This window comes from Macrosteles quadrilineatus, unplaced genomic scaffold (assembly GCF_028750875.1).
Source record: "Macrosteles quadrilineatus isolate MER2022 unplaced genomic scaffold, UCM_ALF_1.0 Scaffold_1__1_contigs__length_201487025, whole genome shotgun sequence".
NCBI lineage: Eukaryota > Metazoa > Arthropoda > Insecta > Hemiptera > Cicadellidae > Macrosteles > Macrosteles quadrilineatus.
In genome coordinates this window covers 160,254,974-160,272,408 of record NW_026542594.1, presented here as the reverse complement: position 1 = coordinate 160,272,408, position 17,435 = coordinate 160,254,974, and the positions used below count along the sequence as shown (strand labels likewise).

At 33.8% G+C, this 17,435-nt stretch overlaps 1 protein-coding gene across 3 annotated transcripts in view; it reads right to left on the bottom strand.

Moving 5' to 3' along the window:
* Positions 1-4,722: 4,722 nt before the first annotated feature.
* The window catches only part of LOC128988419 (KAT8 regulatory NSL complex subunit 1), a 67,229-nt gene continuing 54,516 nt past the window's right edge, over positions 4,723-17,435 (bottom strand). For all 3 annotated transcript variants that reach the window (XM_054409695.1, XM_054409687.1, XM_054409702.1), the window contains 6 exons: positions 11,909-12,016; positions 11,493-11,613; positions 9,644-9,809; positions 8,710-8,858; positions 7,674-7,805; positions 4,723-5,961 (listed from right to left, as the gene is read on the bottom strand). In XM_054409695.1, the coding sequence (XP_054265670.1) occupies positions 5,830-5,961; positions 7,674-7,805; positions 8,710-8,858; positions 9,644-9,809; positions 11,493-11,613; positions 11,909-12,016 (808 nt within the window). In that variant the 3' untranslated portion in view covers positions 4,723-5,829. The remainder of the gene's footprint in view (positions 5,962-7,673; positions 7,806-8,709; positions 8,859-9,643; positions 9,810-11,492; positions 11,614-11,908; positions 12,017-17,435) is intronic.

Below are 17,435 nucleotides of genomic sequence, written 5' to 3'. Positions count from 1 at the left end.
CTTTACGTAACTACAGCAGAAGAAATACTGAGGATACAGAAGCTTTTAAAAGTAAGTGTTAAGTAAGTGTAAGCCATATGTTGGTCATCGTCATCCCAACAATACCAAAAAAACTAAATATATCAGTTGATAAACGACTGACAGGATTCTAAACATACTCTTACCTGACAGGATTCTAAACATACTCTTACCGTAACATTTAACCTGTGGTCGACCTTTGGTTTTAGTATACATCCAAAAGATGCTTTGTTCGCGGAGTATGTTTTATCTATGCTAGCACTTAATCCGTCAGCATCCACTTACCCAAATTAATTTTGTACAAGCAAACTGTGCAATGGAAATAAATAATACTACAGTACAGTACAGGGCATAAAATAACATGTTAACTGGGTGACACAAGTGTCGCCCAGTGCTGAGATTTTGACGCCCAGTGACTATGGGTTGTGCCGGCATATTTTTTTTTATGATTCACATTTTCAACGTATCGGAATTAAAAAAATTGCATTATGTAAATATTTTAGAGTATTGAGCTATGATTTTAGCCCAAGAGGTTGTGAAGGGAGCCTTGGCTGTTACAACGTTCTAGAAATACGTAATTAAGTGAGATTATATGGACTATTTACAAGCAAATATAATCAAAAAATTCATTAAAAGATAAGTAGAAATGTGTGATAATCACTTTAACTTATGCAAACATTTCCTCCTGACCGGTATTCCATACCCCCAGGTAAGTCCGGCACCACTGTCGCCCAGTGGAAATCCCTTAAAATATGCTCTGGTACAGTATAAGTGGTTTATGATACCTCTATTGTTGGTAATATAAATTGTTCAGCTCACCTGGTAAAGCCAGGATGATAGCTCTATTCTGAGCTGAAACTAGTTTCCAAAGCAACCATTTAAAATACCAACAACAGGCACAGTATTTTAAAACACTTATGGTGTAGCTTGGTAATCCGGATTCTACCCATAGCAAAAAAGGAAATAAATATACTGGACCCAACCTGTCCTGACCATGCTTCACTGTAGCATATGCCAATATACAGGGTGTTCAAAAAAGGTGGGGACATAATTTACGTACTGATTCCTTGGGTCTGAATAAAGAGAAAATCAAGAATAATTTTTTTCCAAAATTGCTTTGGTAACCAGGTGTTCACCATTTTACGTTCTTTACATAAACATTTTTATCTTTGAATTTTTTCAACAGATCTTTATAAAAACCTGGTATGTATGTTAAGGTAGAAGAGACCCATGTTAGAAAAAGTAATCATTTTCATTCAACTTAAAATTTCAAAATGGCGAACATTTTATTTTTTGGAAAGTAAATAAAAGAAACGTCTTATAAAAACATACTCACAAGACTGTATATAAAAAAGATGGTAAGTGGTAAGACCCATTCGTCTGTTGGTGATTGGAGTGCCCAATCAAAATCGATCACCACTTACAATCTTTTTACTTTCTCCCCACCATATAGTCCAGGAGCTGAGGGGGTTTGAGCATGCATGAAAGTAGTACGCAATGTTATTGCTGATTATTGTAATATGGACTCTGGTGATCAAAATTACGTATGTCGCCTATTTCAAAAGTGGTGGTCGATAAGGTGAGGGGGAGGGGGCAAACATGGTGGTTTGCGCTATGCATTAAAACGCTGATATTTCGAAAACGGTAAAAGATAGAACATCGGTTAAAACGATGTTGTAATTCTAAAAATGTGGACTACAATAATGGTTATTGGGCCCGAGGTCGTATCTCTATAAATAAACAAGTTATTGTATAAAATATGTAAAAATGGACTTTTCGTGTAGTTTTTTTTTTATCGAAAGTAGAATTAATTTGCGAGTGTGGCAAAGAATTAATATCAAATATCTTTGCTGATACTTGTAATATGGACTGTGGTGATAAAAATATGCATTTATTTTAACTAACATTTTAACTACACTTAAAAATATGCATGACACTTTTGGGATTGAGTTTTTCGTAGCAAAGATAAACACTCACACCGGCAAAAAAAAGTAATATGGAAAAATCAGGATCTAGGATAATAATTTGTCATGGGCTACGTCTGCTTCAAAATGTGTATTTTTGTAGGTAATAATTTGCAGGATCGCCAGCGATCAAAACAATACATAACACAAACTAATTCAATTTATTTCTTTAAATAGTGAATTTGGCTTTGTACATATTATAACTGTGCTAATTATACAAAATGGTTTTCAAAAAATAAACAATTTCCACATACAAACTTCAAGAGGCAGGTTTGTGATCTATTACTATCAATGACTTCAGATAAACATGTTCTCAATGGATTAGGATTGGAGAATAAACATAAATTGGTTTTGGTTTCCTTGACGTATAAAAATTGTATTGCATTATTATTTAAAAAAAGTAATATGTGTAAAACTATTTGACAATCTCGTCTAAATAGCTGTACAACTCCCAAGAGCAACAATAGCTGAAACAACCAATGTTGAAAAATGAATGTAGGTACAATTTTAATTAAAATAGATAAATTCTCTTGACATCAGACTAAACCTTTATTTACAGAAATATTACGAGTAGACAAATTGAACTTGGTAACCTATTGTAACACAATCTTGACAGTAAGCAGAAACCTTTCATATTGGTAGCTTGACTATTAAGCATTTAATGCAAAAACACAAGGATACACTTAAAACAACAGTGTAGCTATCAGGTAGGTTCACATGTTAAGGTTTGCAAAATAGACTTAAGTTTAAAAGAGAACACACGGTTTTGATGTGCATATCAAAGAAGCTTAAAATTCAGAAACACAAAATAAATTGTAAAAGGAAACAATCACAGCTATATATAATATAAATGAGTATACAATAAAATAGATTTTTTAAGTTGTCACTTTTACAATGCGGTAGAAAATATACAAGTACCAGGGTTGGATACGATCTATTAGATGAAGCACCACCCTGTCTAAAAATGTATTTATGTCACAATATTATGCAAATTAATTGGAAGCTTCAATAACGTAACATTTAATAAAAATAACAGCAAGTGTAATTTAGAGCCTTCATAAAATTACTAAGCGTATAAATGTAAAATAAAGAAATATAAACTTACTTCCGCTTAATAACGTGGGTTCAACCTTTTAACTTTGCTTTATATTACTGATCGTTTGTTATTAATTAATAATCTCTATTGCCGGTGTTTCTATCATCTATATATTAATAGGCAATCATGTTTCTTTCTTTTTTCTCAGCTCGTGTGCCTCGTAGGGAAAATCTACGCATACTGTTAGAAAGATATTATCCTATAGGTGTGCAGAATCCCTTTATAAATTAAAATAGGCTCAAAATAAGCACAAAAAATGAATTTTAAATTTTAAAAATTAACATTGGCTTTACGGGTTGCCATGCTGGTGACAAAATAACAACGAAATATAAAAATAAAATCAAAACAAATGGAAGAATTCCCATCACATGATTTATTTACAGTGTGGGGTGAAAATAGAGAAGACTGACTGTACATTACACATTTTTGGTCAAGTTTTCGACCACTGGACGACCTCTAGTGAATATTAATCCTTGTTAATTTGTTATTTAAATACAAAAACAGGGTGGTCACAGAACTCCTTGAAATAAATTAACGCATTTACCCAGCCGCAAAACTTGTTTTCCCAGTTGCCAAGTGTACCATTTTATTAGGGTACTGAAGGTCCCTGATATATTCAGGTTGGATTAGGTCAACAATTGGCAAGAGGAGTCAGTTCGGGACAACAAATTATTATAGATTCAAACTCAGGTCAATTTGAGCATATATTTCCGAGTTTGTGGAACGGTTTTGCAAAGAAAATTGACGATTTTATCGCGATCGTGGGTGATCTTTGTAGTTTTGCCGCAATTGTGGGGGGTGATGTCGCCATGAACGTGGACCATGTTCTCGCTGTGACCATGGAAGATGTTTTCGCAATTTCACCGTGACCGCAGACGATGTTTTTATACGCTACTGGAGATTCATGAGTCTCCATGCAGAAGCAAACAAAGTACATCATTGAGCGTTAAGCCCATAAAAAATTGTCTGAATTCTATATTACAACAAATTGGCAATTAACTTAAGTTTTCACTGCGAAATTTTAAAATCCACTCATAATTCCCGTTTTTTTTCTAGAACAACAAATTCACACATAGTTCCCGGTTTGAGGTGTGCGAACCTGAGATTTTCGAATGAGTCAAGCGCAAGCCAACCATTAGACAAAAATGCTTGAGCCTCCACTTTATGTTTGAGACGAGCTTTTTTTTATCACAAAATATACGTTGTTACAATGTATTAATAGTATTTAAGTATTTATCAAGCATCTTAGTAAACCTACAGACTAAGCGAATTTCCATTTGCCTGATTTGATTTTTAATTAAATCTATTTCAATAACATTAGGTTTAACAAGTACCTAGGTTTGCTGCTACAGGGAGGGTAGTACATTTTTTTTTAAGCTATAGCTTGGTAAAAATAAATAGATTAGCCAAGTTTGATCAAAATATATCCATAAACAAACAAACATTCTTTACAACAATAAACATGGGAATTTTAAATTTACCAATTTTTGAGATTTCTCCATAACCAATAACGGTACAAAAACACTTTAATATATTACATTATTTGTTTTTTAAGCTCTTCAAAATGGTCTAGAGAGGTTTTAAGGATCAAAAACGAGAAAGACAAGTTTTTACCACATAAATCCCCCCCCCCCCCAATAGAACCCCGTTACCATGGTCTGATCATGATGGTTCCCGAACTCTTTTAAATAAACGTTGGTTTACACTTTTGTACCAAATTTCATTAAAATCGGATCATTTTTGCTTGAGTTAACGTGCTATCGGAGACATATATATATATAAATATATGAAGAATTTGAGAACAGATGGTGTTTTTGGCCTCTGGGAACATCAAAACAAAAAAGTAAATCGGTCCCAGAGCCAGGTTTTACTATGAGACTCTTTGAGAAATTCGCTATTAGAATGGTAAATAAAAGTCAACTGAAAACGTCTTTCTACAGAAACACCTTTAATTTACAAAATTAGTTAATATCACCAAATTCTGTATCTGAACAGGGGGTATTAATCCAGGCTGTACATTTTGAGCAAAACTCATGAAGGGGGTTATATTTTGGCCCAAAATAAATAACTTCTTGATCAGCATCGTACGTGTTATTAAATTACCTGAAAAAATATACATCTAATAACACTAGTAATAATATATTTACACTTATACTGTTGCCTCAAATATAGTAGTAATATATTTGAGTAGTACTCAAATATGGTACCACTTACCACCTTTCATATGTATTTACCATCTTGTGAGTCAACAGTATAAGTGTAAATATATTATTACTTGTGTTATTAGACGTATATCTTTAGTTTTTTTTTTTTTTCAAGTAGTTTATAATATTCCTATATAAGTTGTAGTTTCATTCTGTTGGGGGGAATAGTTATGAAAAATCCTCTACAATAGTAATATAAACCTGCCTCCTGAAGTTTTTTCATTTAATTTTTTTCATATTACCCGAGATGGACTTACTTTTATTCCTGTTATCAAAGGACTAGTTTAGATGACATAATATACATAATTCTTAAAACCTAAACACTAAAAAATATAACAAAGATGATAGTCACAGCCTACAGAAAATAATAAGCCATTTTAACACTTTCTGCTATTAAAATATTTATTTTAATTACAAATATCTTGCCACTATACACATCACTGTTAACATAGTCTTTATGAACATTTTGAAAGTGTAAAAATGAAACTAAAACTATAGGAATATACACTAAATATATACACAGCGAAAGAAGTAGAACAATTATGTTCTACCTCTTAAACGGAACTCTTTCTACAGAAGATTCTCCCACAGTCCATTCTGGGTCATTGGGGTCTTCTTCTACAAAGGTGTCTGCAGATTCTGTTGAATCTGATACTGGGGTCACTGGGCGACTCTCACTCTGCAAGTTACATACTTATATTAGGAACACAAATATCAAGAACCCTTAAGTAGACCTGTCCCAATTGTTTTAACTTTCTTTATTTGTATACCTTGGAAGTAGTGATGTACCAGTAAAGTAAGTTGCAAATTGTGAAATTTGTTAGACTATTCAAATTGCACAAATATGTTGGTTACACGCCACAAAGAGCCACCTAAGTCACAATTTACGGGTGTATTTGTGAATGCAATTTAAAATATCGGAGCAAGTAATATCAAAAGTATAGTCGGAATTTTCTATGGGGACAAAATTTTACTGTCAGATAAGTATGGCTGTTGTCTTAAGGAAAATCTCAAAACAAAACAGTAATGAAATCTCAAACCAAAACAGTAATGAAACTTAATGGCTTAAATAATACATTACCGGTATATTGTTTGCAAATAGTTTGTTATTATTAGAGGTGGGTGAGTACTTGACTGTCAAGCAATCACTCAAAATTTTCCACTCGATCTCGAGTCGTAACTACTACTCGAAAGTTGGAGTCGAGCAGTCATTAAATGAGCCACTTTATGATTTTCTTCACCCGTATTTAATAAATGATATTTGTTTTTTTGTTTATGTCATATTTAATCCCTATTCCTACAAAATACAACTACTGTATCTAATCTAATATAGGCTAGTCCAGCGTAAACAACAATGTTCAACAAACAACCATCCATATTGACATTCGGCAGAGCTAGCAAGAAGACTAATACTTACCTACAATACAATACGTCTCAATAACAATATGGTAAGTTAAACAAAATAAATTATTTAAAGAATCTATCGAGTTACAGTAGTCGATAGTAAATAAGGGAGTCTATTAGTAAATCATACGATTCATATGCAGATGATTCTTGAAGATAAGGCATTAGATTTAGTTTGAATTGATATAAAAATACCTTATACAAAAATAAAAATAAACTATTATTGCAAGGTAATTTTCCCACTTTAATTGAATTGGTGTTTAGCTTAAGCCGATAAGTTTCTGCAAGGAACATCGATGCATCAGAATGATGCAACTGAGTCTTGGCGGAAATTTCAGTTCCACATCAGTGCAGTGTTGTACAGTGGTATAGTGGCGTAAACGTAGTATAAAGTATTTACATTCCCAAATTTACAACTAATTTTTAATTGAGTTAACATAAACATTATTAAAATTAGTCAAACTATTAACAAATTAAAGGCTATAGCAATTTTACAATAGTTTAGCCGACATTTACCATAATGGTGAAATGATAAATATGGCAACGTCAGCCCTGCAAAACAGATGTTTGATAGGAAAACAAAGCAGTGGTAGCAGAATCAGAATGAGCAGAACGACTACAGAGAGAGAGGGAGATGGCGCAAAAAAATGGAGTGATATGTCAACGTCCGTTTTGATTGTTTTTTCTTTGAGATAAATTTGTAACTTATAATAAAATTGATTTTGTTTAATAAAAAATAAAATAAACTGATTCTATTTATTAAAATTAATAAACTGATTCTCTGCAAACATATAAGAACATGTTAAGACATTTTACAAAATAATGGGATGAAACTCTGTCCAATATTAAAATATGTTGGCATTTTATATTTAGACCATATTATGTACTTATCATTTCTTATAACAGAAAAAATATAGTATTAAGATTAGTCTTACACAGTTTTTATCAAATTTTACATAACAAGGGTAGACACAAGTTGATACTTACTTCACTATCACGCAAATAGTTAGGATGAGAACTTGAATAAGCCTTAAAAGGGTGTCCAGGTGGCATGACTTTTAACATTTTTTCATATATTTCGTCAGTCAAAGGAAACGTTCTAAGTTCATATGGAGCAACCTGAAAATAAATGTTAGTTTCAGCTCAATTCATATAAAGAGAAAACAGAAAATGTTAATACAATCACCCACATCAGTAGAATAGACATCACATATAACGCTTATGTTGGGATCCAACCAGAGTCTCTTTAAAGATAGATTATTTAAGTTTTAACAAAGCGTTCTTTGTAGAACATCAAACGTATGAAAGTTCAATCTTGTAGTTTATTTTTTAAATCCCAATCAAATCAGCTCTCCTTAGTAAAGCAATAATTACACCCCATAACCTGAACACTGAAGGAAACCATTTGGTTATGAATATGGACCTAAAATTCCAGTTAAATTAAGTGCCCAAAAAGCGGCTTAGGTATTTTTGAATTCTAGTTTGATGATGAAATCATGAATTTAAACATAACTAGCACCAACTTCTATGCCGAAAAGCAAACGAGAAAATAAGGAACGGTTTGGCACAATTTGGGGAAAAATACTATAGCAGGGTCCGGCGAGAGTTAACCCTGAAACTGCTGGTTAGATGTTCTAATGCCACCGCAGTTTGCATAGTTAATTTTAAAAGATTATAAAAATATCGAGGCAGTTCTAAAAAGTTTCATTTGTATACATTTTGTAAGAAATGAGTAGGCCTACAGTTAATTGTAAATTTTCAAAAAAGTGCAATGTTTTTTTTTAATTTATTTGTTTATAAAATGAGTTATTAGCTGACTGGGAATCGTCAAGTGAGCTGATATTGAAAACAAGAATTAATTAATTAAGTAATTATGCAACCCAATAAAAAATGAGCTAACAGGATCTTGATGTTTACATTCGTGCTTAATATTTAAGTCAATCGGTGTATGAGTTTATACATGTGAAAAATTCTGCACTGGTTATTTTGTGACCCATGTCACTACGCAACGGAAGGTTTGTACCTCATCATGCTGGATGTCCACAGGAGAGACACATCGTGACAGAGTTCTCCTTCGTATCTGAGAGACATCACAATCAGCAGGTTGAGGGGTGGCAGGGGGAGATGTCATAGGTGACCCTCCTCCATCAGCTGCCACAGGACTCATAGGATCTGTCAACAATCATCAATACTTCTATAGGTACGCTAAGTAAATCAAATTGTTTTTAGTATCCAATGTAAACTACCCAGTTGAACCACCAATAGTTGAAAAGAGAAGGTCTACATTACGTGATAAGAACCATATTGTACACTATTTTAGCATCTGTATTACTAAAAGAATTTTTGGGATTTTTGTCTGCATCAAATCGACCCCTATAGGCATATTGGGTATCAATTTAAAGCTCTTATCTAGATGTGCCTTTGGCGGATTTAGATGATATCTTTCGTCCTATGGGCTTTTAAAATTTTGTAGTTTGTGTTGAATTCTGTTGTCAATCATATTAACTTTTTCAAGTTTACATTGTTTTAGGCCTACATCAAAACAGATGGCCATGATACAACTTTGTTTACATCCATAAAAAAATGGGGTTATCTGTAGTTGGTTATGTTTAGTTTAAGTGAATTCAAGTAGAATATTGTAATGTTATTTGTGTAAAATGTAAAGAAGAAAATTATGCATCTTCATTGTATGTGTCATTAATATATTGTAATTTTTTTAAGATGCCTCAATGAGATAGCGCACACAATAAAAAGAATATGGATATGATGAGACATAGTCGTTTTCACCTTTATATCAACTCTATATCAAATATATCACGGATTTTGAAGTCACGAAGTGACGCAGGTTGCTAGTACACATTAATTTTAGTAGTATTTCCATTAATCCTACCCCCCCCCCCCACCGTCCTTATATTATCGAGGAACTGAATACATAAGAGTCAGCTACATAGACATACCAGGTGTGTTGCCTCCACTGCTCTCGGCCCTACTGTCAGCTCTACGATGGCTTCTTGATCTGGCCATACTGTTGGGAAGTTTTAAATAAGTAGAAAACTTTTTTCTCTCCTCTTGTTCACACTTTTCATGGCGGCTGATGAGACCTTCTTCAGTCAAATCTTCAGCCTGACAAATGTCAAATTATTAACAATTATATCTATAAAATATGATTACCACAGCAATACAAAAGCAGTTTATTTTTACAGTAACAATAAACTAAGTACAATAGAAACTCGATTATCGGGGGTAATGGAGGGAGGGAGACCACGGATAACCGAAAAACCATTGTTAATCTAAACATATATTACAAACCCATAAAACCTTTAATACTGTATAAATGGTCATAAATGTGATAAATTACATTTTACATAATCAAAAACTAGTATGGCACAATCTTAATATGTTAAGTCATCACATCTTGGTTCAGTTATAAAAACTGTAACGTTTAAAATCCCAGCTTACTGAAAAAAATGACTGTACAGCAAAATAAATCAGGTAAAGAACAGAACAAAGAACTTCTAGTTACTGCGACCTGCTACTGCTAGTCAAAGGCTGCTGCTACATTGACCTTGAATACATATTGATATTTTTTGTTATGCTTCCATTTTATTTTTGTCAAATGAACTGTGATGTTTCAAAAACAGTTTTGCGGTGGCCTACTGCATATAAATAATGAGCAGAAAAAGTTTAATATAGGCTAGCCCACAATGTATTTCAACACATTAGACTTAAATAGGCCTACACAATTTATAACATTTTTTGGATGTAGGGATGGTCGGGATTGAATTTTTAGTTCGGGACGGGAATTTTATTTCCTTCCCGTTTTTCGGGACGGGACGGAATTTTTCCCTGTGCATAAAAAGCAAGTCTTGAGTATTGCAGTTACCTAAAAAGACAAAGAAAATCAATTTTTACCATTTGTGCCACTGATCTATAAAAACAAAAAAAATTGGGTAAAAATTTACAGGTATAGAAACTTGTGACTCGCGGTCATGGCGCGATCGTCGGTATGACTCTCCTGGCATGGCGCGATCGTCTGTATGATTCCGCGGTCATTGCGTGATCGTCGAAATGATCTTGCGGTCACGGCACGATCGGCGATCGTTGAAATGATCTTGCCTCTTGCGTTCGCGGAACTATCGTCACTCGCTAAGCGGCAAAATCGCCGACGATCGGATCAAATCCCGTCCTGAAAAATTCCCGAATCAAATGTAATCCCGTTCTGGAAACGGGAATATTTTTTCCCCTAAAATTTCGGGACCCGTCCATCCCTGGTAATGAGGTTATGTAACATAATTCTAGAGGCATCTATCGACTACAATTGACCGCCTCCGGTGACTCCAGGTTCTACTGTAGTTTTGATAAATAATTTTTTAAATCATTAAGATAAATACTTCAAATTTCCTTGAGAAAATAATTTTAAAAATATTTTTGACAAAGATATACTCTTGCTTAATACAACTAGATAGTTTACATCCAAGGAAAAACCCATCAATAAATCATAAAAAAACAAAACTAAATAAATAATTAATGGTAATAAAAAAATATAATAAATAAATAAATTATTGTCAATCTATTTCAATAGGCCTTAAAACAATTTGATTCTGAGTCTGCAAATAGAGATTGGAAATTAAGTCTAGAATCAAAATGAGCCTATTCCTACTTTTAAGGTTAAATTTGTGACTCAAACCAGATTTGTCTCAGTTTTCAAAAATTATTGGTCATTTTACAGTTACAAGGTTTTGAAGGTTTAAGTGGGTTCCCTGCTTTGAATAACATATAATGTATACAAAGTTGAAGGTATCTTACTTCATCCTCTTCTGCTGCAGCAGCTGCTGTTGTTTCTTCTTCTTCTTTACTTAGTCTCCTGACCAAGCCATTATTCTTAAGATCTAATTTAGCAGGCTGCTCCACAGGAAGCAAACGCCACCTAAGGCACACATAGAAGTATAAATGAAGTTTGAAGGTTTTGCATGAAAGTGTTAGATCATGCAAACGTAAGAATGATAGTTAACAATGGAAATTAACAGAATGATTTTGTGGATGCTGATACTTGAAAAAATGAGACACATTGTCAATAAGAACAGGCTTGGTGTTAAGACCTGTCTGAAGTGAGGTAAGATTTCAATGGTTTAACACCTTTAACACTTTGGACTTGTAAGGTTTTAAGTGAAGTATAGTAGAGAGAGATATTAGATACTAAGCCAAGTAAAACTTTCCCTTACTTTGGTGTAAGTATTTCTTTGTACTGTAGTTTTTCCAGTCTTGTAGCAGCAGCAACACTGTAGGGAATCACAATATTGTCGATATCATACGAATTTTCTCTTTTACGCCTGAAACATACCAAATTAATTATTAGGACAAAAATGTCTAGAGCAAACAAAATACATCTATGTTTTGGAGGTAGTTAATTACAGATCAAGTAAAATCTTACAAAATCGCATAAAATCAAAGTTATTGTTCAAAACCAGTAATGAGAGCAGTACAACACTTTACGGTTCCCTTGATACAGCATGGTTTGCAGTGGTGACACAGTGACATTACATTTTCTGAAATGTCCTGTACTGGGTTGTATTAAACATATTCCCTGGGGACTGAGCCTTGCTCAGTTGCAGTTAATAAATAATATTGCAAACAAACATCGTCTAATTTAGAAAAAAAAATAATATTACAAACCATAGATAGAAATTTGATCGCTGAAATAATAACAACTCTGTACTGTAAAAGCATTCAATAAAACAAAAATAAGACACATTTTTATCATCTTGCTTAAGTTTAACTCCCTTCTAGTCATTGAAACTCATTTGACTTTTACCACAGAAAACGTACTACTATAACCCAGAATGCCAACCGCATGGTAAAAAGCATTAAGCGGTTTGAGAGAGCTTTGCCTGTCAATCCGTAGGCAGCGCCACCAGCGTTGCCATGCGGTTGGCATTCTGGGTTATAGTAGTACGTTTAGTACGTTTTCTGTGCTTTTACTCTCAATTTAGACAGCAGATAAATATATATGATACAAAAAAAATCATATTAGTTTCAAAATTGCTTGTGAGGACGATTTTCCGGTTTTTCGATACTACTTCTAAAGAAATTGAGATTATGTTTCTTCTTTTTTTCATTGGGATTTAGCAACGGTGCTAGTTTTGTGCCGATTAAACCCCCCCCCCCCCCCCCAGTTGTAATTAGAACTTTGAATGCCTCAGTACTTTAGGTATTAAGTTTTCGTGGGAGAGGGCTAGGTAAATAATCAGTATTTGATCGGAACTATTTTCCCCTATATCGTTAAGTAATCTTAATCTTTGCTCCAGAGTTACAACTGATGTTTTTCCCATTTTACCGTATTTTGCAATTTGCTAGTATACTGTGGACTGCTTGTTATAAACACATGTGAGTAGTGACAATTCTTTTGTTTTCTTTTTCCTTGTTATTTTGTTTAACCAACATAGTTACTTAACTTAGCAACCCATAAGGCCAATGTTAAATTTTTAAATGAGATTTGTAGCGAAATACAAACTTTCCTGAGGTAGTGGCTGTCACCAATCATGTTTTTAGGGCTTATAAGTCCCTAATTCAATAATTTGTCAAAATCCTTCCGCCGGATTACGAAATATACATCTTAATACAGACAGACAAACAGACATAGCTCGTATTAGAGAATATGATTTCCTTGGTAGATTTGTCATCCTTATGTATCAGCTGAAGACAATTTTATTGTTAGTTCCATCCAGTGCCGTTAGGATCGTGTTTTTGTTCCTTGTAACAATTACAGTTATTCAAGATTGTTTAGCCAAATATAAAAATATAATCATAAAATTGGCTCTAAAATGATTTTAAAAAATGTCGTTGACACTAGCACCCAATTTTTTAATAACATCAGCTTCAGATTTTACAATGGGATGAGAAGTCTACTTGTGTTGGTTAGTCTATGGTCATATCAACAAACAATTATTACATATACCTATGTCAAGCGTTTTTATACTGACAATAGCCTAATAGTGTGGTATTTACCATTTCACCATGTACCACTTCATTATCTTTCCTTAAAGAGAATATCAAGATATAACAATATTTCATTCAACCGTGAAGTCTCCCAACTTACCATACAACTTAATACAGCAGGAAGCCTACTTACATGGGACGAAAGGTCTTCAATAGCCTGCCCAAACACTTAAAGATCTTAAGAAATCAAGACTTGAATAGGAAACTCTAAAAAACTGGCTAATGGATCAACCATTCTACTCACTAAAGGAATTCTTTGTTCAAATTTGTTAAGCAAGATGAAAATTCAAATTACAATCTATGTACAGTCCAACCTCAGTATAACGAATCTGAAGGGACCGAACTGAATATTCGTTATATCAAGGATTTCGGTAAAACGAGGTTCGTTATATAGAGGTTATGTTTGCAGGAATTTCGCTAAGTCGAGGTTCAGAACCAGCGTCGGTCAATATAGGTCGGGATTAGACAAAACACAATTAAAGTAGCATATGCTACAACTTTACACTACAGTGTTTACATTGTACAGTAGAACCTAAATTATCTGGCATAAAAAAAGGGGAGGGATCTTGAATATTGCGCAATCATGATAATGGCATTGACCTTGGTACAGGTTAAAAACTGTAAGTTTAAAATCACAGCTTGTTTTAACCCTCCTAAAACCTAGCCAAACACTGTATTGCGTAGTCATAAACCATGTAAAGAACAAAAGAAAACAGTAGTAGAAAGTTTTGTAAGCTACTGCTCGTGATAGGCCGGTACGCTACTTACAGTACAGTACTGATTTATCACAACAGAGGAATGTCAATAATAATCATTAAATATAGCATTGGTGTTGCTAGTTGAAACAAATCGTATTGAAAACAATAAATTATTAGATAAGTCATTTTAAAAGTGTATAATCATAGCCAACTTAAAGATAATAAAAATACTCAAAAAATGAATGTTAAAATAACGATGTTGCTATTCTTTCTCTTTGGTTTTGTTTTTATATTCTTTCTTAGGTTTCTCTTTATCCAAAAATTTTACAATTCACCATAGTTACTTATCGCCCAATCACAGCTTACTAAACATTACGTCGTCATCAGTCCTCAGGGAATGAAATCAGTTCTCAGTTGCAACATAGCGCGCGCAGCGACAGCAGACAGAGAGATGTGTAAAACCAAAACGGAGCAGACGAATGTTAGCGCAAGCTATGACGTCACCTTTCATTTCATTTGATAAAGAAACAGATTTTTCAAAAACAATAATGGGGTGGGGGATTTGTTATATCGAGGGAAAGACGTAGACAATTCGTTATGCAGAGGTTAAATTCGCAATGTAGAGGTTCTGACAATGATAAATTCGCTATATTGAGGTGTCTTATTTTAGCCGTAATCACGAAAAATTCGTTAAATCAAGGTTGTTGTTATGGTTTGTTCGTTATGTAGAGGTAAAATATACATTATGTCTTATGAAGAGTTCTAGGGGATTAAAAAAAATTCGTTATATCAAGGAATTCGTTGTATCGAGGTTCGTTATATCAAGGTTAGACTGTATATGACACTATTGTATTTCTTAAAGAAATCTCAATAAAGAAAATTGATTGTTCCAAGCATCTTTTAACTCAGAAACTACTCATATGGTCTTAATTTTATTGCACAAGCTGTTTACTTCCTGCATGAAATGTTATTTCCTTATCCCGTCTAAAGATTTATACTATACTAGCTGTGTGCCCGTTCTACGCACAGGGATCTTATAGTAGTCAGTTGAAACCTTCTTATATTAAGAACAGCAGTTGGTTTGCTTATTTTAAGATATGCTGGCAAAACTATTATAACTTCGCAAATCCAGTATCTGACAGTTTCAAGCCAAAACAAATGCTTCACAATTGAATGTCATCCGGATCGTGTTGGTCCATATGTTAAATCCAATGATTAAACTAAAAAAAAACTTTATAGGGCCAGATCTATGAGGCATAGTCCTAAGGTAGGCCTATAGTTGAGAAAGTTACTTTCCACAATGTTTAAAAGTATTTAAAGGACTACCTCAACCTCACCATTTAACACTTTATTCGGGTTGACATTTTCATTATCAAAGGTGCTCTTGTCCTTTTCGTGACACTGAGAAATAAGGACATTAATGCGTTACCAACAGACATACACACAAAACAACAGAACTTAATTAGGGAATTTGCTATGTTTTTTAAGCATAACAAAGTACATATAAAATTAGTATTTGAAATCTTTGTCAGTGTCATCAAATTTTATCATAACAATTTATATTTGCTTGGACCATAGACAATAGAGTAAATATAGACTGTCAAAGAAAGGTTTTGCGATCTGCCGCTAGAGCGTTATCACCGTTCGATATCGGTTATCGGTATTCTATTCGGTTTCATCGTCGACTACTCGCCAGCTGTTACCAGCACTACCACTCTTGCAAACGAAATGCTTACTATATCGCTATTATCGTCTTCTGCAATCGCGTCAAAATCATGAACATCCTCCGCGGCTGTGTAGACATCATCATTGAATGCCGTGGTCCCGAAACGTCATCATCGTCCACGATTGCGGCAAAATCGTGAACATCTTCAGCTGCGGTGACATTATCGTCTTGCGCGATCGTAGAAAAGACGTGATCATTTTTCCCGCGCTCACGAAAACGTCGTCTAGCACGGTCGCGGTTTGAGAACATCTCCCGCGGTTGTGTAGACATCATCATCGTCTTGCGCCGTCACGGAAACGCGATCGTTGTCTAGCGCGATTGATGTAAAATCATGAAATTTTCCGACTTTGATAACAAAAAGACTAAATCCAAACTTTTCAAGACCATTTTGAAATTCAATACTAATAGCCTACCTGACTTTCCCGTTTTCCCCGACTACTAGACACCCTGGTTAATTAGATTTTGACCATGCAAATATAAAACAAAACCTTCCAATAAACCACACCCTAGAATTATGGATTAATAAAGAAAAACTTTGAATCACTGTAATGAAACTACAAAAGTTTAACAAATATATGTTAAAAACATACAATAAATGATGGCATTTAAATTAACTTATTGCTTAAATTAAATAAGTCAGTAAACTCCAATTCCGGGGAATTCCTCCATAGTTGGCAACACTACTCCCAACTACCAAGTTGTTATGGAAACGGTCGCTAGCGCTTGATGCTGCAGCGGTGTGCGCCGTAACTACACATTACCCCTAGCGGTCGGCGCCGGAATATACGCTAACCGCAGCACAGCTGACAGTCTATATTTATTTCTTTTTGTCTATGCTTGGACCGAAGATGACCCGAAATGCTGTCGAAATGACGGCTTACTACATGAAATTAAGTACTATAAACAATTTAGATTGTAAATATATAATAAAAATTACCAAAATAGGCCACAAACTATTGATACATATACAACGTAAATCGTAATAACGTTGTGAGATAATATGAGATTGTTATTTATTCTAATAGTTTATTCATTATTGTTACTGTTGAATTTTTACAGATATTTGTGTCTTTGTTGTCTTTTTTTGTTGTTGTTATAATCACTCAAGAGACAATCAAGGACTCATAAAACTGCATGCTACTGATTCAAACTGACAAAACTGTATGGTAAATAAGAAACAACATTTTTAGTGCAGACAAACCATTTGTGGTTTTTGGACTTTTGTAACCTATGTATTGGTAATTATTGTGTAAATAAATTTCTTGATTGATTGATTGATTGGTAAACAATTCATGATGGTTTGCTGAACAAATGTTTTACTTAAATGAG